Here is a 22004-nt window from a genome sequence, read left to right as displayed (position 1 = left end):
TCCAACTGAATTTCAAACTTACGTCATACTCGGCTCTGTTTTTAGAAGCAACGCTATCCTCGGCATAAGGTTGTGATTGTAGAGGCAGATGATACGCTGGCAGTGTGTTATTAAATAGCGGAGATAGGCTTCAAAGCGTACACTTTGTAGCAGGTGGTTTTGTGGGGAGGGGCTGTTTCTGTCTATGTAGAAAGGGGAATTCAAAATTTCCTCCATATGCACGTACGGAATCAGCAGATGCCTTTTTTTGCCCTACTCTGGAGATTATATGAAGAGGTGTGTGTGTGTGTGTGTGTGTGTGTGTGTGTGTGTGTGTGTGTGTGTGTGTGTGTGTGTGTGTGTGTGTGTGTGTGTGTGTGTGTGTGTGTGTGTGTGTGTGTGTGTGTGTGTGTGTGTGTTGTGGGGGGGTCCCTTAGTGTACTAACGGTGCCTCTGTGGCCATCACCGGATGAAGGCTGCCATAAGCACTGGCAGAGTTTGTTTTGGCAGCAAATTTAATTTGGTCCAAGGGTACTGACAGACGATGGTCGACTCTTCTTCGAATACACCCTGAGATAAGATCTTTACAGTCCACGAGCAGATGCTGGTAAAGGGGTCTGTGGCTAAATTACAGCCCATCCAAGGTATGGTGCACTCATTAATGTGATGCAGAGTTTCACAAAATCCAGGGTAACATGTTCATCATCCATTTTAGAATCAAACCCAGCCAAGGTGGAGGTCGAAGGTGCATTATTTGACCACTGCTCTAACCAGTCGGACGAATGATGAAGGTTTTCCTTTTGGATTCAGAATGTCTGCCTGTGAAGGTGATCTGTGGTTACGGTACAGACAAAGCTGCATTGTGGGAGGGTAACAAAGTACAGCATCCTTCATGGAGGTAATCGGGGTGTTCGGTCTACTTTTCCTTGTGGATCATGTGAGCTACGAGTTTAAAGTGCGACAAAGGGCTCGGTCAACCCTGATGATTCAGCAAGACGATTGGAGATCATCCAAAATGCATCCAATGGGACCATACTCTGTGCAGAGTCGTTGGTGCTGCCCAAGCAGTCTCCTTGGCTATTGGACACAATCCTGGACGGGTCACCACTCTGATACAGTACAACAGTACACTGGTACTCATTTTGTCGACTTCGGAAAGATCACAGGCAGAGTCAACCCCACCTGGTATTAATTCAACAGCTGAGTGGGATTTGAACTCAGGATCCCAGGATCCCAAGCCCACCACCAGGACCATTTAGCCAACACCAGGCACTCTCCTTAATGCAGAGATTAAATGAGTTTGATGATTATAAACAGGTCACAGCGAGTCGTTCAAATCGATACGAACGAGACAAGAAGAAAGGCACAAGATCACCTTCGGTACTTTGATAAGTTTTGAAACGAGGAGAAAAGGGAAAACCCAGAGGAACCAGCTTGGTGTCCTTACCGACATGGACAAGCTCGACATGGACAAGCTCAACATGGACAAGCAACGAGTTTCCGCGTGTCTCCGCCCAGGTACAGAACGCGGAAGCATCTGCACAACACGAGCTTAGTGTGACGCTCCCGATGGATAGCCACGAAGAACCAATGAACACACCCTCCTGTTACACACTCACAGGTAATGTAATGAACACACCGCCCCGTTACACACTCACAGGAAATGTAAACACACCGTCCTGTTACACACTCACAGGTAATAAACACACCGTCCTGTTACACACTCTCAGCCAATGAACACACCGTCCTGTTACACACTCACAGGTAATAAACACACCGTCCTGTTACCCACTCACAGGTAATAAACACACCGTCCTGTTACACACTCTCAACCAATGAACACACCGTCCTGTTAAACACTCACAGGCAATGAACACACCGTCCTGTTACACACACACACAGCCAATGAAATGAACACACCGTCCTGTTCATGATTCACAGGCAATGGGGGAGGGGGTGGAGGAGGTGAGGGTGTATTGTGCTCGCTGCCCTTTGACAGGAGGGGTGGGTGGGGGTCCGAATGTGCGTTATCATGTTGACGCACGAAAGATTCTGATGACATCCACAACCAGTAAGAAACGTCTGAGTAAAAATGATACTTCGCTGGGTAGAACTCCGATTCAGCAGTAACTACAGTAGATTTGATGTACACATAAGGCCGTGAGTCCTTCCGTCCTCTTTGCTGTCCTTTCCATTCCCATTGACCTCATTCTTCCTCAATGAAGATTAGCCGAGAAATAAAAGAAATCACTTTTACTTCTTCCAAATCCATGCCAAAGAATGGTAAAAGCACCGAGAAAGGAAAACTATTGTTGGTGGGTAGAAAAAGGTAAAACCACACTTCACGGTCATCCAATCACAAGGTCATTGGTCAACCAATCACAAGGTGGCATGTGGCACGAGACACTATACGAGCCTTTCTGAAATAGCCAGAAAGACGTGCCACAACATGGTCAAGGATGGTTGTGGACGCCTATTACTACTGTATTAACAAGAGCATGTCCCCGACCGGTCGCAATGAATGTTCAGGAGATTAAAAAAAAAATTGTAGACTGGAAACAAATAAAGACAATTAGGAGAACAAACAGGAGATAAAAAAATATTTTGCTTTAACGCATGTATGAGCCGATTCCAGAACAGAAATGAAGAAGAAGAAACTCTCCATTCCACAATGTTTTGTTCGTTTCTCACTTTGCCTATTTCGTATTAAAAATAACCAGATGTACATGCATGAAGCAAAAAACATGTGTACGGCTTATGTGCATATACAATACATCGTGCTTATACGCCTGGGATGATTGGATTGCTCTGGGCCATCAACTCACACCCAAGCCTGAGGCCTGCCGATCTGTGCTGCTTCATTCAATGGCAGTACATTGTTTTATTGGGATGGAGTCAGGGCAGCTGTCCAACCAATGGGTGTAAAGCAGTAGGTTGGAGTTGGGGCAGCTGTACACTGACACGCTTCATATATGATGTTTTCTAAGTCCAAAAAGGGTATAACTGTGAAAAATTGACGAAACGCCCTGAAACTCGAACTTATTCTGTAACTTATCATAATAAAGCCATGTACCAAGTATCAGTTGAATATGTTAAAGGGTATGGGGGAAAAAAAAGGTCTGAAAAACCACAGGTGAAGTTGCCAAAGCATTAAACTTAACTTTTTTCTCCTGTTCAGACAATTATATAGAGTGAAGAAAAGATTAAGGAATGTCCCCAAAGTTTCAGTTCATTGAGTGAAAATAAAAAAATTAAGCAGAGAGACAAGTTCGGCATCACGTGAGCAGTGGCGTGGTCACCGCAGCTGGGTTCTCCATTGAGAAATCCCAGAGTAAGGAAGGCAAAATCGAAATAAAGAACCATTAACATAACGATTCAAAGAAGCACACTGCCACATTTATTTCTTTATTTCTTTATCCCTTAGCACACACTTTTAGTCCACACCCAGTTCTGCTTTTGTGTGATTATATATACACAACTGTTTTGCAGTAAGAATCACAATGTGATCCGAGGCACCTGACTGAAGGGCCGTTGCGCCACATTCCGCATGCGTAGTGCCATCTTCTGAAATAAATCGTATCATTCGAGAACCCTCATTCGACTCTGTCATCACTCGGCCGGGTCAAAGAGTCATCACATTTGGTGACGAGGATGGGATCCGACTGATTCTGGCAGTGTAGGCCGGTGGGACTCCACTTGGTGTACAGCGATCATGAGGGATCAGCTAAAGGTACGTGGAAATTGCACGTATAGGGCACCTAAGACAGGGAGACCTAGTTAGGTGAAAACTGTACACTTGGTGGGCAGTGTCCCGCTGGACGCAGCTCCAGGATCTGCTCGGATCAAGAACTGTAACAGTAAAACATATAAGGTGATTTGAATGCGGTTTGTTTGAAGGGCACAAAGAGAGGGCTGTCAGGCCGTATGTTGGGACCGGGAAAGGTGGAGGATAAGGATATCCAAGTGAAATATGGAGAAGCAGGTTCGAGTCCTGTATTCTGTGGTATTGTGTGGGGCCACGTTTAATAAGGTTGTTGTATGAAGAGGATAATAAATATCCACGTGAAATAAGGAGAAAATAGGTTCGAGTCCTGTTTTCTGAGTTGGTGTGTGAAAAACAGATAGGTTAAAGTCCTGGAAGAAGGCTTGAAGGCTGTCGATCAGAACGAGACCCCTGGTTCCATGTACTTGAAGGGAAAATGTTTCAAAGCTTAAGGCTAGTGACAAGTTAAGAACATAAAATGGGGAATAACTCTGCAAGGAACATAGAGTTACCCAAAGGAACAACACTTAAACTTATCGGTGAAAGCGGAAAACACTGGAGAGCATTTGCAGCGTGGCTAACGATGTCACAAGCTGAGACAGGACGTAAGCGATTCGATTCAGAGGGAATCTTGAACCAACGTAAAAACACAAGGTTAACGAGCCAGGAGAAGGGCTGTTTGTAGAGTTTCCTGTTTGGATGTATTTGTGAATACAATGTGGTGGGAGAGGTTGAGTTTGTGTTAGACGTAAGTTGAGTGTTCCAACCTGGAACTTGTATGTGTGGAACAACTTGTATGTTTGCATGGAGATGATTGGTCGTCATCGTAAACGTGAAGACTTTGGAGGAGGTGAATTGCGCACACCAAATCTGGAGGAAGGACAATGATGACCGATTCTGCGTGTGTTGTTAATTCATAGTGATGGGCGAATGTCATTGAGTGTTTTTACCGAGGCGTATGTGTGTGTACGTGTGTGTGTACGTGTGTGTGTACGTGTGTGTGTACGTGTGCGTGTACGTGTACGTGTGCGTGTACGTGTGCGTGTACGTGTGTGTACGTGGGTCTGTGTGTGTACGTGTGTGTGCACATGTGTGTGTACGTGTGTGTACGTGTGTGTACGTGTGTGTACGTGTGTGTACGTGTGTGTACGTGTGTGTGTACGTGTGTGTACGTGTGTGTGTACGTGTGTACACCTGTGTGTACGTGTGTACACCTGTGTGTACGTGTGTCTGTGCGTGTACGTGTGTCTCTGCGTGTACGTGTGTCTCTGCGTGTACGTGTGTCTCTGCGTGTACGTGTGTCTCTGCGTGTACGTGTGTCTCTGCGTGTACGTGTGTCTCTGCGTGTACGTGTGTCTCTGCGTGTACGTGTGTCTCTGCGTGTACGTGTGTCTCTGCGTGTACGTGTGTCTCTGCGTGTACGTGTGTGTACGTGGGTCTGTGTGTGTACGTGTGTGTGCACATGTGTGTGTACGTGTGTGTACGTGTGTGTACATGTGTGTACGTGTGTGTGTACGTGTGTGTACGTGTGTGTGTACGTGTGTGTACGTGTGTGTACGTGTGTACACCTGTGTGTACGTGTGTCTGTGCGTGTACGTGTGTCTCTGCGTGTACGTGTGTCTCTGCGTGTACGTGTGTCTCTGCGTGTACGTGTGTCTCTGCGTGTACGTGTGTCTCTGCGTGTACGTGTGTCTCTGCGTGTACGTGTGTCTCTGCGTGTACGTGTGTCTCTGCGTGTACGTGTGTCTCTGCGTGTACGTGTGTCTCTGCGTGTACGTGTGTCTCTGCGTGTACGTGTGTGTGTACGTGTGTCTGTGTGTATGTATGTGAACTCGATAGGGAAGGTAAAAATTGTTCGTGAATGGCTGAATATCATGGTGTTATTTATGACTGATAAAATAATATTAATTAAAATGGGAATTTGAGATCTTCGCTTCAATTGACATTACGGGTTCGTTTTAAAATTAATTTTAAATTATGTTTTCATTTTTGGTAGTCATTAAGTATGTTTAATACTTGATTGTCGGAAATCAGAAGAAAAACTGATATTTTATGGGTTTCTACGAGTCACGTGATGCCGGGGAATAGTGACCGGCAGAATGACGGGCATCACCAAAAACCCGAGAAGTGGCCCGTCGAGGGACTACTTATCGTGAAGGTCGACAAAATAAATGGAAACATTTTACAAGGTTTGGGAATGCCCTTTACAGAGTTCTGAAAAAAATTCCGATGAAAAACGAACGTTTTAACATTTTGTAAAATATTTGTTACGTGATTTCAATCATTAAAACCGACGCGCTGATGAGATGCAATGCTCATGTGAGTGCATGGCGACGTAATCACACATGGCCCCAGCATGCTTTGTCAAGCTTGAAAATGCAATTAACACCCTGCTCTGAACATGCCTGCTTGTCGAGCAATGTACGAGAATTTCTCGAGGCGGCTGATCTTGAAAATGGTGGACAAACTAGATTTTAAAGAGATAGCTTTGTTGTAAAATTAATCAATAAGGACATTAACGTTGATATTTCAAAGGATCGCTCGATTTTTGTGTTTCGGAGCGAGTGCACGCGCTATCGGTACATAGAAACGACAATACTTTGAAACAAGGCTGCAATATATGTTGGTTCCGGTTGTTGTTGTTGTTGTTGTTGATTGGGCTTGGTGACCGGAAGAGGGGGAAAAAACATCACTTCCGCCCTGGCCCAGCGTGGTAATTGTGGCTCTTGCAGAGCTGTTTTGGTGTTGATACGAGGAGGGTGGCATGCCAGCGATGGCTCGCTAGCCTGTGTTTGGTGGGTACTTCGTGTGCTGGTTGGCACCGGAGTACAAAAATCTATTGGATGAAGATAGGGTGAATTCGCTGCAGGTAGATGCCTGCAGGTGAGAACACCGTGCTTGTCATACACTGTGAGTTAAAAATGGTCAACAAGAGGGATGGATTTGTACAACAGTTTTGGATGGGGAGAGACACGGGACCGAGGCGCGAAGGATTGAGGGATTTAGGATGGATGGAAAGGGGGATTTAAATGCTTTGTTTGTTTTGAACAAGGAACAGATTTTATTTAAAGTGGGTTTATCCTTTCAGCCGTGTCTCGCGTCGCGAACGCCGGCTCTAAGAGAGCTCCGCATTGTTCTTCTTCTTATTATTATTATTCTTCTTCTGGTGAAGACAAAACCTTTAGGACGTGGCTCTTGGACACATTGGTCCTTGTTTACATGTCAGACATCCAATAACAAGGATGTTTGGTAGGCTACGCACTTATCAGGATAGAGGTGTTTTGGGGAAAAATTACGGGCGGAGCTCGTGCTATTTGAACATGCAGCCATCGCGGGCCTTGACGAGGGAGCGTTTCGATTCTCTGCTTGTCGGGGTCGACCTTTTTGTATGAAAGCGGACATAAGAGCATCTCTGTTGTCTTTATATGAGCCTCTATCTGTCAGGATAAATTCATTGGATTTGGGAAGCATAAGCGGAGTTAAAGGTAAGAGGAATGGTTGCTTTAGCAACGACATCGATTTGAAAGGAGTGGAATTGCCTTTGCACTGTACTGTCTATTATGATGACAACTAACCTATGGATCGGCAAGGAGGGAGCGGCGGTAGAGGTGGAACTAATCGCCGAAGAATGCGAGCTAATGAAGCACAGAGAAGGACTAACACTGCACGTCTCAATGGCAGTTAGTAAAGGACATAGTGCAGGGGAGTTTGGAAGAATGGTGACCAAATTGAGATGCGCCCCAGAACCACAAGATGGGGGCAACGAAAACCGGAACACTTTACAGGCCGTCAGACAAGGAGATGGATGGAAGGTATGCTTGCCTGATCAAAATCTACAGTAGTGTACAGTAAGGTCTTCAGCCTTCACATCCACTCACCAAGCACCCAGAGCAACTTCCAGTCCTGCAAGCTCTAGTCACACAAATACTTGTCATTATGTTGCGGTTGACTGCAGTGTTCAGTGCAGTGGCATGCTGTACAGGTCTGTGGCATTGGAGCGGTTGGCTGTCCCATCTGGGTTTGTGTGGGTATACTCTGTGATGTTCGTGCAATGACGACGTTGCTTGACGACGCATTCCTCAGGCCCCCTTGACGACGGAGGAAGCACATGTGTGTGAAGACGGCTCTTGCAGGAAGTAATTCCGCGGTTTGGGATTCCAACACGATTGTCATCGGACCAAGGAGGGTCTTTCACGGCAAAAGCAATGATGAAAAGAGCCAAGGCTTTGGTATTACAACACGCAATGCCACAAGGGGGCTCTCGCCCCACAAAATAATAACAGGACGCCCCATGCAGTTACCGGCCTCGGCTCCCCCAGATATGGAAGATGGGGATTTGTCATGTATGACCGACGGAAGGATGACATATTGCAAAGCGCTCACTGCTACCATCAGGACTTTTCACTCACAGGTACAAGAAGCATTACCGATACCTGCTGGAGACTCGTTGCATGATTTTCAACCCACTGAACGGGTTTGGGTGAAATAATTCATGCAGAAGAAAGCCCTGCAACCCAAGTGGACCGGACCTTACAGGGTCATTCCATGTCAAATCATCAAAGAATCTGCCGTCAACTCTCAGATTTTTGTAAAACTTTGGGAACCAATTGGGACCCATGAAAAACGGCAAGAACTCAAATATTTTTGCTAACAGCGTCTTAATTAGTGAGATACAGACTAACGAACTTTGGACTAATTAGCACGACGTCGCAAATTCAAATGGCCATATCTCTAAAAGTATAACACCTGGAGAGCTGGTTTTGGTGTCGTTTTAAAGGTATTTTCATGCCCAATGAATTTGTCTGGGCAATATTTTCCTACCTCCAACCACAAAAAAGTTATCACAAAATATAAACTTCAATCATGAATCCCCAAAAATTGTATCCTTCAAATTTCCTCAAATTCATCCCAGAGGTACCTTATGATGTCAAGAAGCTTCCACAAAAGTTTTGTGATGGGCACTCCAATAGTTTCTGAGATATGAGCAATAATGTACATGTACGTATGGCATATAGGTTCGAAAATCAGCATTTGTAATGTATTGTTGTGGTTGACAAAATTCGCAAACCACCATTCAGGTCCCGTAGGTGAGATATCTCTGTAAGTATATGTGTAGTTAGGCCCAAACCCGTTGTTTAGAGGGAATAAATGTCATTCATTCGGGCTGCGACCCTTCTAGATAGCCGTTTTTCTTTTACTATCTTTATTTTGGACCAGCCGCCATTACTACCATTACTACCACCACCAACCACGTCTCAACAGCCATCACACAACAACCACCAACCACAACGCCGCTTCACAACCACAGCCACGACCCTTACCGTCACATCTCGCTCTCGCAACCATCGCATCACCGCCATTCCCGCGCCGCTTGTGGGCGCCGATCCTGGACTCGTGCAGGGCGCGCACCGAGAAGCGGGTGCTAAAACACCAGCCTTTCCGAAGAAATCGGATCAAAAACGATTCACGCCCACTTCTGTTCCGTCCTATCGGCGAGTGTGGGGCGATTTGGCCCCGCCTCCAGGTGCGTCGGAGTATAATCGCTATATGCAGATTCGCTGATCAAAAAGCATTCACGCCCACTTTTCCTCTGTCCAATGGGGAGCCAGCCAGAGGTAAAGGGTCGAAGGTGAAGGAGCGAAGCCACGGGGGCTATAAAGGGCCGCGTTCGCTCGCCAAAAAGAGTTGAGTTGGGAAGAGTCGGAGTCAAGTTGAGTCAGTCAAGGAGAGTTGAGTTGGGAAGAGTCGGAGTAGTTGAGTCAGTCAAGGAGAGTTGAGTTGGGAGGAGTTGGCAGTTGAGTTGGGAAGAGTCGGAGTAAGCAGTCAGTCAAGGAGAGTGGAGAAGAGAAGAGTCAGAGAAAGCAGTTGGACAGAGCTGAGGAGAGTGGGAGAGTTGGAGAGGTGGCGGCGGCGAAGGCATCGAGAGGGCGCTCGTGTCAGAGTCGGGGAGCTGCGGAGAGGGGAGGCCGATAACGCGACCGAGGTCGCGGTGGAGATGCTCGTCGCGGGACCCGAGCCAGCGAGATATCCTCATTCCCCCGAGCATCAACAACCCCCTCCTGTTTCCCCCCACGCTGAGATAGTGTAAAAAGGGGGCCCCGTTCCCACCCCATTTCCAGGCAGTGCCAGCGAGGCCCGCAGAGTCGGGGCGCCACCGCCATTTTGCGGCTCATCACCAGACGGGTAGGCTCGACGCGGTCTCGGCAGCAGGCCCGTCTGCCCCCCTCATAGTGGAGGGTGGTCCCTTTTTCTTTTGCTTTGAGTATATGTGTTGTCGGCGCCGTCTGTGAAGTAAAACTGTATAAGTGTTGCCGTGTGCTCGGTAGTCGGTGGTAGATCTGCATTGTGTTTTGCTTTTACATTTGCTTTTTGTGCATTATTGTGTTTCTTCTTCTTTTACATTTGCTTTTGGTGTATAATTGTATATGTGTGCTTTCCGTTCATCGCAAAATAAATGTGCTTTATGTTGAACTGTTTTTCCCGTTTCGCTTCGTCTTTTTCTTTCATTGAATCTCCATCTTACTTCACGTAAAGGGTGGGTAGTGGGCTAAATATGCCCGAGAATTAATCGAACCGTCGAGGCTGACGATAACACCGCTCGGTTATCCCGATAGTACGGAACGGGTCGCTTAAAGTGGCCCGTGTCCGAAGTCGACCTGCGGCGAGGTGCGATCGCCCGGTCTACCCTCCGTGTGGGTACTTAGGTAGGTCGAATTTGGCGAGCAACCCTATCCCACGCGGGGGGCCGATTGGCACGATCGTGGTGAGGCCGAAAGGCCCACCCATGACTAGTTCCCGGCGTTAGTCCGAGAGGGTCACGACGGGATTGTCCGTCCGGTGGGCGACGTGCCGCGATTCGAGTTACGTGGCCGCTCGCACGCCGGCGGGCGCGAATCCACAACACTGGTGTCAGGTCGTGCGATATAAACTCATCGCCCTCCTCGCGGCACTGGTATCGGAGAACGGGAAAACGGGCTCTCCTGTCTCCAGCTAAATTCACGGGAATCGGTCCAGGGGTGAGAGAAGCGACCCCGATTCCCTCCAAATTACGAGCGATTCAAATTAACCCTTTACGAGAAATAAGATGGCGTCTCAAGGCAAGCGGGTGCCGGGTGGATTAGGTATGTGTAATAGTAATGTAGAATCCATGGCTCAGGACGAGATCAACGTGCAAGAGAAACCCGTACCAGAAGGTTGGGAAAGGCATCGATGCCGTTCATCTGGTCGGTTTTTTTATTATAACTCCACCACTAAATGTAGTCAGTGGGAGTGGCCAGGGCAGGTGACAATGCGGCAGATTATGGAACTCGCGCAGAGCATAAATGACAAACTGGATTACAGGAATGCCGAAATGAAAGAAAGGAACAACAAAATGAAGAGAAATACGCAACAAATGGAAAATAAAAAAATGGATGGAAACGCACTCGAAGGGAAAAAAACAAATGAAAGAAATGCGGGGTGAGATGCAGAGCATGGGCATAGGCCTGCAGGCAGGCATTACGGCAATGGCGAGGAGCGAAACGCGGACCACGGGCGAGAAAATGGCGCTGCCACATGCTGAGACGAACGAGCTGGGGGGAGTGCAACGGCTGTCAGGCCCGCGGTCGGGGCGGGCGAGAAAATAATTCGGGAGACGTGCAAGACGAGACACGAGGTAAAGAAGGTATTAGAAAAATTAAAAGAAAGCCAGGAGGAGACAGAGGAGGGATTGAAGGTCGAAACGGTGGAGTGTGAGAAAAGACTTCAAGACATGACGAAGAGAGTTGATAAGCTGGGACTGGAGGGAAAAACGGAGACAGAGGAACTGGGAAGACGGGTAGAAAACCACAAGCGCAAGCCGGAAGAACAGTTAGAAGCCAAAGCAAGGTCGGAGGGTGCGGAGATGAGAAAATAATTTGAAAAGAAAGCTTCTGAGTTACAGAAACACCAAAACAAAGAGAAGGAATTACAAAACAAGTTGAGGATGGTGAGAGAAGAAAGAACGACAACAGAGAATGAAACGTTAAGGAACCACACTGAGCAGATTGAACAATTAGAAGCCAAAGCAAAGTCTGAGTGTGCGGAGATGAGAAAGGAATTGGAAAAGAAAGTTTCTGAGTTACAGAAACACCAAAACAAAGAGAGGGAACTACAAAACGAACTGAGAGTGTTAAAAGAGGAAAGGAAGAGAACGGAAAATGAAACTTTAAGAAACCACACTGTACAGATCGAACAGCTGGAAGCGAAGGCCAGACTAAAGAATGAGGAACAAGAAAGAGTAATGAAGGAAGACAGGAGAAAGAAATCAGTCAGTTGAAAGAAATGACGAGATTGCAGAAGGAGGAACAAGAAAGACAGTGGAATAGAAAATTGAAAGAGTATGAATTTGAAACTGAACGACAAAAGGAAAAAAATAGGTTTGAATAAGAGGAGAAAGTAAAGGAGCAAGGAATGAAGCAGGAAGGAGAAATCAGGAGATTAAAGGACACAACGAGATTGGAGAGGGAAGAACGAGAGGAACAATGGAATAGAAAACAAAAAGAACATGAATCTGAGGTTGACCAATTGAAAGAAAAGCTGAGGCTGGAGTACGAGGAGATAGACAAAGAACAGCGAATGAAACACAAAATGGAGATGAACCAAATGAAGAAAACCATGAAACTGGATAAGGAAAGACAGGAGAGGAAACTAGGAAGAGTAATGAGACAGCAGCGAATGAAACACAAAATGGAGATGAACCAAATCAAGAAAACCATGAAACTGGAGAAGGAAGGACAGGAGAGGGAACGAGGAAGAGTAATGAGACAGCAGCAAATGAAACACAAAAAGGAGATTAACCAAATTAAGCAAACAACGAAACTGGAGAAGGAAGGACAGGAGAGGAAACAAGGAAGAGTAATAAGACAGCAGCAAATGAAACACAAAAGGGAGATTAACCAAATGAAGCAAACAACGAAACTGGAGAAGGAAGGACAGGAGAGGAAACAAGGAAGAGTAATGAGACAACAGCAAATGAAACACAAAAAGGAGATAAACCAAATGAAGAATACCATGAAACTGGATAAGGAAAGACAGGAGAGGAAACTAGGAAGAGTAATGAGACAGCAGCGAATGAAACACAAAATGGAGATGAACCAAATCAAGAAAACCATGAAACTGGAGAAGGAAGGACAGGAGAGGGAACGAGGAAGAGTAATGAGACAGCAGCAAATGAAACACAAAAAGGAGATTAACCAAATTAAGCAAACAATGAAACTGGAGAAGGAAGGACAGGAGAGGAAACAAGGAAGAGTAATGAGACAGCAGCAAATGAAACACAAAAGAAGATTAACCAAATGAAGCAAACAACGAAACTGGAGAAGGAAGGACAGGAGAGGAAACAAGGAAGAGTAATGAGACAACAGCAAATTAAACACAAAAAGGAGATAAACCAAATGAAGCAAACCATGAAACTGGATAAGGAAAGACAGGAGAGGAAACAAGGAAGAGTAATGAGACAGCAGCGAATGAAACACAAAAAGGAGATTAACCAAATGAAGCAAACCATGAAACTGGAGAAGGAAGGACAGGAGAGGAAACAAGGAAGAGTAGTGAGAGAACAGCGAATGAAACACAGGAAGGAAATGAGCCAATTGAAAGAAACGATGAGATTGGAAAACAAAGAGCAGGAGGAACAGTGGGAGAGAAAACAACAACTACATGAGTGTGAAATTGAACAACTAAAACGGAGAGCGAGATTGGAGTCAACGGAGATTGAGGAGCTACGGAGGGAGAACGAACAGCTAATGGGGCTCAGAGAGAAAGAACGACTCAGATGGGAAGGAAAAAGGAACCAGGAAGAGACAGAAAAAAGGAACCAGGAGAGAAAATGTATAGAGACACGGGAGACAGAAAAAATAGAGGAGAGACTGCATGATAATGACGGGTTTAGAGACGCACACACACACACACGGAGGTAGTGGAGGACGATGAGGGTGAGCTCGCGGAGCGTGTAGGGACCCAGTGCGAGCAGCGGGATAGCCTCCTCCAGGAACGAGGGGAGGGAGTATGCCCCCTTGAGGCGAGTCACGACCAGGTGGGTTCGGTCGTGCTTTGCGAGTTTGAGGGGAGAAGTGCTGCGAACGGGTGCACAGAAAGCTTGGGGGGTATAGAGGCACCGGAGACTCTTGTGGGGACACGAATCCCCAGTGTGGTTGTCCCGGTGTGTGTGGTGCAAGGTGTGAGTGCGTCCCCGTGTGTGGAAGCGACCCCGTGTGTGAGTGGTGTGGTGGCGAGTGTGCCGGAGTGTGTGCTTCCCAGCACGCCGTGTGTGGATGAGACACCGCGGGCGAGTGCCCCCGCGTGTGTGAGTGGTGTAGTGGCAAGTGTGCCAAAGGGTGTGCTTCCCAGCATGCCGTGTGTGGATGAGGCACCGTGTGTGAGTGTCGCCGTGTGTGTGAGTGAAACGGCCAGTATGAGTGAGGCACTGCGGGCGAGTGCCCCCGCGTGTGTGAGTGGTATGGTTTGTGTGAGGGAAGTGGCACGAGTGAGTGAAAGGCCGCGAGTGAGTGGAGCCACGTGTGCGAGGGAGGTGGCATGCGTGAGTGAGCGGCCGAGTGTGAGAGAGACAGCGTGTGCAAGGTCGCTGTGTGTAAGGGAGATGTCGGTCGGCATGTGTGAACATGCAGCCGCATCTCCCGGTGTGAGTTTAATGGTGAGGTGTGTTAGCGTCGTAACACGCAGGTGTGCGTGGGTCGAATGGAGACGACAACGACATGTGAGGGACAAAAGCCGAGTAGCGGCTGTAGTTGTTTCGGGGACTGTGCCGGGTTCACCCAGCATTGAGCACGAGGTCCGTGCTGTGCAACGCACGAGGCCCCCACGTGCTCGCTTGTGAGAGTGAAGTCCCGGTCCGGAAACGCACGCGGTGGATTTGCCGATCCCGCGGACGGACAAAGTTTAGGCAGGATTATGGATTTGGACCGGACGGGTTCTCCACGCGATCGTGTGTGTTAAGCTCCAACGGGCAAAGCACATGTGCTCGCGTGGGGAACCCCTCGAGACGTGGGGCTTGTGTTTTTTTAATGCGCACGGTGACGCCATGGCTGCACGTGGGGTTGGAATCCGGCAGGAGGGGTATACCTGCCAGATGGTACCGTCCAAGGAGGGACGAGGTACACGTGCAGCTGCATGACGTCACGGGCAGGTGCAAAGTGCGTGAGCTGTGAGTTTCCGCGCTGGTGCTGCGCATGTGGAAAAAAAAAAAGAAAAAAAAAAAGCAAGCCTCACTTTCGGGTGCACAGGATTCCTGGGCAAGGGGTGGAAGACCCCCTTACCAGGGCACAGGATGGAAACTAGTTAGGGGGAAGGGTTAGCTTAGCTAGACCAGCTCCATGGGGCAGGGGTAAGTCCTCATGGGGCCCGTGGAATGGATTAGTTAGAGGGATGATAGCGAGATTTAGGTTGGGTAAATAATTTTTGGGACATTTGAGAACAGTGACAGACAGTGAATGTGTAGTGGGGACGTAGCTTAGCTACGTAGTGTTAAATGGAACGTGCTGTAGTTTAAGGGACGAAGTGGGAGCACGAGTTAGTTAGGGGAGGTAGTTAGAAGGATGGCAGAGTTCAGCGGTGAGTGTGTTGAAAAGTTGTGAGGTGAGTACATGATGAGTGAGTGAGGCCAGCGGGTCTGTGTGAGTGGAGCGAATGGGGACTGCATGGTGCGATGAGTGATTGGGGGGAGGAGTGACTCCCGCCCAAGGGACCCCGGGGTCAGTGTAGAGTGAGTTAGGGGGTTAGTCAAATTTACAAAATGGAGGTCGTTTTGTTGTTGGTGTGAATGTAGGCTCGAAACCCGTTTGGAGGGGTGCAGGAGCCCTGTTGACGGGCTGGGAGCGTGGCTGCTAAAGGTGAGTATCGCTGAGTGGGTACCCCGGGCACCAGGCTAGTCGGCCGTGGTAGGCCAAGGGCCCATGGGGGGCCGGGATAGCGTAGTGGGCACGGGTGCGCCTGCTTGGTGCGGGGGCCCGGGGCGCCATTAGCCGCGTGGGCAGTGTTGTGGGCACGGGTGACCCTCGGAAAGGGGCCTGGGAAGCCAGCCTGCCACGTGTGCGTTTCAGGGGAGGTGCCATGGGGGGCACTCCCCGGTGTCAGGGAGCTGGTAGGCTCGGAGGCAGTGTAGTGCCCGGGGGTGCCATCGTCGGAGAATCGGCAGAGGGTCGTGCCTGCCAAAGGGAGCCACGTGTCCCAGCCATGAGACCGTGTGAGGGCACGGAGAGAAAATTGGGGGGCGAGGCCCGAAATTGTGAGGACACCAACACAGGCGACGGGAATCTGGGTTGTTGGAACCAATAGTTTAAGCGCGAGGCGCTTGTTGAAAGCCCCGGGTAGTTTAACAGTTAAATGGTTAGGGTAGATTAGGAGATGTACCCCTCCGCACCATCCATCCCCTCGCTGTCGTTGTGGGCCGCTGGACCCACTTTGGTTATAGATAGCTGAACTCTGGGGAGGCCATTCTGAGGCTTCGTTGGGCCTCGACACAGGACGCTAGCTCTCCCTTGTTCCCCTCCGGGAAGGGAACGTAGGGGTTGGGAGTAGGCGAGGTGACAGGATAGGTTAGCCGAACAAAGACGATAAAGGGGGTTAGGGGACGATTTATAGTGGGGAAGTAAAAATAAAAAAATAAGTTGGGGCTAAATTGGGGTTTGACAAATTAAGGGAGTGGGTATGTACAGTGACAGGCAAAGGCGATAGGTGGGAGGGAGACAGGTAGGTAGGTCTGAGCCCGCCTTCCGAGTGGCCAGCACCACCGCACTCCCTCCACCAACCTCCACTGAACGGCAAAGGCTGGCCAGCTTCATCTGCTGGCTGCGTTGCTGCAAGGCAGAGGCCGGCCAACTTCATCGGCAGCTGTTGTGTGCTGCAAGGCCTGTACCGGCCGGATCGTCTGCAGCTGTTTGCTGCAAGGCCTGTACCGGCCGGATCGTCTGCAGCTGTTTGCTGCAAGGCCTGTACCGGCCGGATCGTCTGCAGCTGTTTTCTGCAAGGCCTGTGCCGGCCAGGTCATCTGCCGGCTGTGTTTCCCTGCAGCGGCCTTGTTCTGCAGGCTGTGTTTGCCTGATCACCTTTGCCATGCCATGCCCACTGCCCCTGTTCACCAGCCCCGTTCAATTTTTGCTTTGCCCCCCCCCCCCTGTTCATTGCCATGTGCGCCAGGATCAGCAAGCAATAGTTTGCAAGCTGCAAGAACTGCCCTGTTGGCAGCTACAACACGGGCCTGCAGTGGCGGCCCGTGCACCGTGTTTGTGTCCATCCATTTATCCATCCATTCGTTGTGTTCATTGCGTGTGCCACTTGAGCTGGCACGGAGACTGCGTTTGTGCAGCCCATACACCGTTGTGGTTCACTGCGTTCAGTTAAAAAGGGAAGGCCTTGGACTGCGAGTGAGCAGCCGGCCACTTTCCCCATCACCTGCATTGTTTGAGCCAGAGACTGCATGTGAGCAGCCTGGCTCCCTGCTAACTGCTTTCTTTTTGCAGAGTTCATTGATCCTGGGCCATGGTTTAGTTTAAAATTTGTAAGTTAAGGTTAAGATGAACTGTAAATATGAGTGCGCCCCCGGCATGTCTGTCTTAGCACCGGCAATTTTATTCAAGTCGTCCGTGTGAGTGAGTTTGTTTAGGTAGTTACTCAGCCCTCAGGTTATTTATTTTGGGGACACGAATACCATGAATGTCGCACTCGGGGATCCGTAGGTAAAATGTACTAGGGAAGAACTACACATGATGGCACACGAAAATTTGACGACTCGGGATGAGTCTGTAAAAAGGGGAGGGGGTAGTGTTGTGGTTGACAAAATTCGCAAACCACCATTCAGGTCCCGTAGGTGAGATATCTCTGTAAGTATATGTGTAGTCAGGCCCAAACCTGTTGTTTAGAGGGAATAAATGTCATTCATTCGGGCTGCGACCCTTCGAGATAGCCGTTTTTCTTTTACTATCTTTATTTTGGACCAGCCGCCATTACTACCATTACTACCACCACCAACCACGTCTCAACAGCCATCATACAACAACCACCAACCACAACGCCGCTTCACAACCACAGCCACGCCAACAGCCACGACCTTTACCGTCACATCTCGCTCTCGCAACCATCGCATCACCGCCATTCCCGCGCCGCTTGTGGGCACCGATCCTGGACTCGTGCAGGGCGCACACCGAGCAGCGGGTGCAAAAACACCATCCTTTCCGAAGAAATCGGATCAAAAACGATTCACGCCCACTTCTGTTCCGTCCTATCGGCGAGCGTGGGGCGATTTGGCCCCGCCTCCAGGTGCGTCGGAGTATAATCACTATATGCAGATTCGCGGATCAAAAAGCATTCACGCCCACTTTTCCTCTGTCCAATGGGGAGCCAGCCAGAGGTAAAGGGTCGAAGGTGAAGGAGCGAAGCCACGGGGGCTATAAAGGGCCGCATTCGCTCGCCAAAAAGAGTTGAGTTGGGAAGAGTCGGAGTCAAGTTGAGTCAGTCAAGGAGAGTTGAGTTGGGAAGAGTCGGAGTAGTTGAGTCAGTCAAGGAGAGTTGAGTTGGGAAGAGTTGGCAGTTGAGTTGGGAAGAGTCGGAGTAAGCAGTCAGTCAAGGAGAGTGGAGAAGAGAAGAGTCAGAGAAAGCAGTTGGACGGAGCTGAGGAGAGTGGGAGAGTTGGAGAGGTGGCGGCGGCGAAGGCAGTCGAGAGGGCGCTCGTGTCAGAGTCGGGGAGCTGCGGAGAGGGGAGGCCGATAACGCGACCGAGGTCGCGGTGGAGATGCTCGTCGCGGGACCCGAGCCAGCGAGATATCCTCATTCCCCCGAGCATCATCAACCCCCTCCTGTTTCCCCCCGCGCTGAGATAGTGTGAAAAGGGGGCCCCGTTCCCACCCCATTTCCAGGCAGTGCCAGCGAGGCCCGCAGAGTCGGGGCGCCACCGCCATTTTGCGGCTCATCACCAGACGGGTAGGCTCAACGCGGTCTCGGCCCCAGGCCCGTCTGCCCCCCTCATAGTGGAGGGTGGTCCCTTTTTCTTTTGCTTTGAGTATATGTGTTGTCGGCGCCGTCTGTGAAGTAAAACTGTATAAGTGTTGCCGTGTGCTCGGTAGTCAGTGGTAGATCTGCATTGTGTTTTGCTTTTACATTTGCTTTTTGTGCATTATTGTGTGTTTCTTCTTCTTTTACATTTGCTTTTGGTGTATAATTGTATATGTGTGCTTTCCGTTCATCGCGAAATAAATGTGCTTTATGTTGAACTGTTTTTCCCGTTTCGCTTCGTCTTTTTCTTTCATTGAATCTCCATCTTACTTCACGTAAAGGGTGGGTAGTGGGCTAAATACGCCCGAGAATTAATCGAACCGTCGAGGCCGACGATAACACTGCTCGGTTATCCCGATAGTACGGACCGGGTCGCTTAAAGTGGCCCGTGTCCGAAGTCGACCTGCGGCGAGGTGCGATCGCCCGGTCTACCCTCCGTGTGGGTACTTAGGTAGGTCGAATTTGGCGAGCAACCCTATCCCACGCGGGGGGCCGATTGGCACGATCGTGGTGAGGCCGTAAGGCCCACCCGTGACTAGTTCCCGGCGTTAGTCCGAGAGGATCACGACGGGATTGTCCGTCCGGTGGGCGACGTGCCGCGATTCGAGTTACGTGGCCGCTCGCACGCCGGCGGGCGCGAATCCGCAACAGTATTATACAATCATTCTAACCTAGCCATGACAGGGAACACAGGGAACGACCATCAATTGCTTTGAAGTATCATATACTTTCATTTTCAACTGGGCCTGAGGGGAAGAAACAAGTGCTGCTGTTGCTGCATTGAAGAGGAAATTGAAAGCCTAAGTCAGGTTAGTGAACACTGTGTACTTGAACTCACTTATTGATTGTATAATACATTACAAATGCTGATTTTCGAACCAATATGCCATACGTACATGTACATTATTGCTCATATCTCAGAAACTATTGGAGTGCCCATCACAAAATTTATGTGGAAGCTTCTTGACATCATCAGGTACATCTGGGATGAATTTGAGGAAATTTGAAGGATACAATTTTTGGAGATTCACGATTGAAGTTTATATTTTGTGATAACTTTTTGTGGTTGGAGGTCGGAAAATGTTGCCCAGACAAATTCATAGGGCATGAAAATACCTTTAAAATGACACCAAAACCAGCTCCCTAGGTGTTATACTTTTAGAGATATGGCCATTTGAATTCGTGACGTCATGCTAATTAGTCCAAAGTTCGTTAGTCTGTATCTCACTAATTAAGAGGCTGTTAGCAAAAATATTTGAGTTCTTGCCGTTTTTCATGGATCCCAATTGGTTCCCAAAGTTTTACAAAAATCTGAGAGATGATGGCAGATTCTTTGATGATTTGACATGGAATGACCTTACACTGTACTGTTGACGACGCCCTCTGCCGTTAAAGTGGGAGGTAAGAGTGCATGGATACACCACTCGCACTGTAAGCGGGCGCCCAAGGAAGCAGACGGAACTTGGGAACCAGAGGAGATAACCCCAACAGAGGTTCTGGCAGTGCCCGATTCAGTATTTTACCGGGACAGCGAAGAAGACGACGAAGTGGAAGACGTGATACCTCTTCAGGGACACCCTCCACCACCACCAAATCAGGGGGGAGCCGGCCCGGCAAGACAGGGTGAGATAGTACTGGGAGGCCCACCGCCGAGGGAGCCGGACGCCCTGCCAGACGCGGGACCGGAACCGGAACCAGAGACAGACACCCTGCCGAACGTGGAACAAGGAGGTATAGACAATAGAAGCCTTGTGGTACCAGAGACAGTGACAGAACCTTTGACGACACAACATGCAACTCCTGGTACTGACACTACTCCTCTGCGGGGGGGACCTGTCACTAGGCAACAAACTAACAACCTCAAGCAACTGGAACTATACACACCTCCCACACCCCCACCGCGAAAGGGAAAACAAAAGTGAGCTAGCAACACCCCTGCAACGAAACAGAAGAGAAGCAACTGGAGAGAAGACGGCGGCAAGTAGATATGCAGCATTTGGGAAAACGCATGACCAAGAACTGGATAATGTCAAGGTATTTTCGCATTCCCACGCAGTGGTGGCCATTCAACCGCAACTCGTAGAACTGCCCTGCATCCAAGAAGCCAATGGAACCTATGATCTGGTGGAACAGAACAAGGAAATAAGATCGATTACATGGTCTTACACTATGGTAAAACCTATTGAGGGGACTTCAGAATTATTAGAGGAGGTAGTGGTGGCTTGGCAGAACAAAATACAACGCAAAGGCCAGCAGGGGCACTTCGAAAAGCCAGGATCCGCATGGGGTCAACATGCATCTTTAATTTCCCGAATCCCACGGGCCCCAAACAGAACCTTCTTGTATTATAGTTGTAAAATCCTATGGCGGAACAAGAATATCCCTGCGGGAAAAACAGCATACTTCGTGGTGCTCTCACCTATGAGAAGCGCACCGAGGAAACCGCCGAACACCTTTGTGGCTTTAGCTACCGAGATAGCCAACATGCAGGACCGCAGTAAATGCCGGGTTTGTATGGACACAACGCGGCCAGAAAAGCGAACACGACAGCGGAGGGCCGAACCCCCTGATGAGGGGACTTTCATAAACCCGTATGCCTCCTTCGGGATAGTACATGACAAAGAATTTGACACTGTAAAAATGTTTAATGAATCCAACTGGCAAAGAACAACAACACACCAGTTACGGAACGTCGTGGGAGCAAGGAGAAAGATTACAAAAGTTCCGGAGGAGGTGCAGGTACGTCCACAACAGCTGGTGGAGCTATCCTGTTTCCCTCCAAGCAGCGTAAACCAGTCAGAGGAACAACTCAAGACAACTTTCAAAAGCCTTTCATGGGACACTCGCGTGCCAGGAAAAACAAAAGTGATGGGGCCATCTACCCATACGCCACGGCAGGTTACAAGGCTAAGAGAAATGCGACTCTCATCTTCCGAATCCCCCTGAAGAGGAGGGGAAGAGGCTGGATTGTATTTGCTTAGGCATTTGCCCACATAAAACAATATATACAGCTACCATATGTTTCAGTGTCTTGCGAATGCAAGAACCACAAAAACCTCCAAACACGTTCGTTGTTTTAGCCACAGCAATAGCAAAAATCCATAACACAAGTGATTGTTGGGTCTGCATGGAGCCGCCAAAAGGGTCTTTGGCGGGCATTCCTATGACGGTGCGGCCCATACCTTTCCACGAATTTCTTTCTAGTCCCCTGAAGCTGAAGAGATTAACCGTGAATATA

At 48.9% G+C, this 22004-nt stretch overlaps 1 protein-coding gene across 3 annotated transcripts in view; it reads right to left on the bottom strand.

Moving 5' to 3' along the window:
- LOC147012868 (latexin-like) overlaps positions 1–1598 on the bottom strand; it is a 56964-nt gene extending 55366 nt beyond the window's left edge. Inside the window, exon 1 of one of the 3 annotated variants that reach the window (XM_085854198.1) lies at positions 1355–1598. In XM_085854198.1, coding sequence (XP_085710324.1) covers positions 1355–1516 — 162 coding nt within the window. In that variant the 5' untranslated portion in view covers positions 1517–1598. The remainder of the gene's footprint in view (positions 1–1354) is intronic. The other 2 variants (XM_085854195.1, XM_085854197.1) reach the window with 2 other exon arrangements.
- Between the last annotated feature and the right edge of the window lie 20406 nt (positions 1599–22004).

This window comes from Eptatretus burgeri, chromosome 14 (assembly GCF_056783735.1).
Source record: "Eptatretus burgeri isolate ZD-2024b chromosome 14, Ebu_testis_v1, whole genome shotgun sequence".
Classification (NCBI taxonomy): Eukaryota; Metazoa; Chordata; class Myxini; order Myxiniformes; family Myxinidae; genus Eptatretus; species Eptatretus burgeri.
This window is presented reverse-complemented; position numbering and strand designations above follow the sequence as displayed.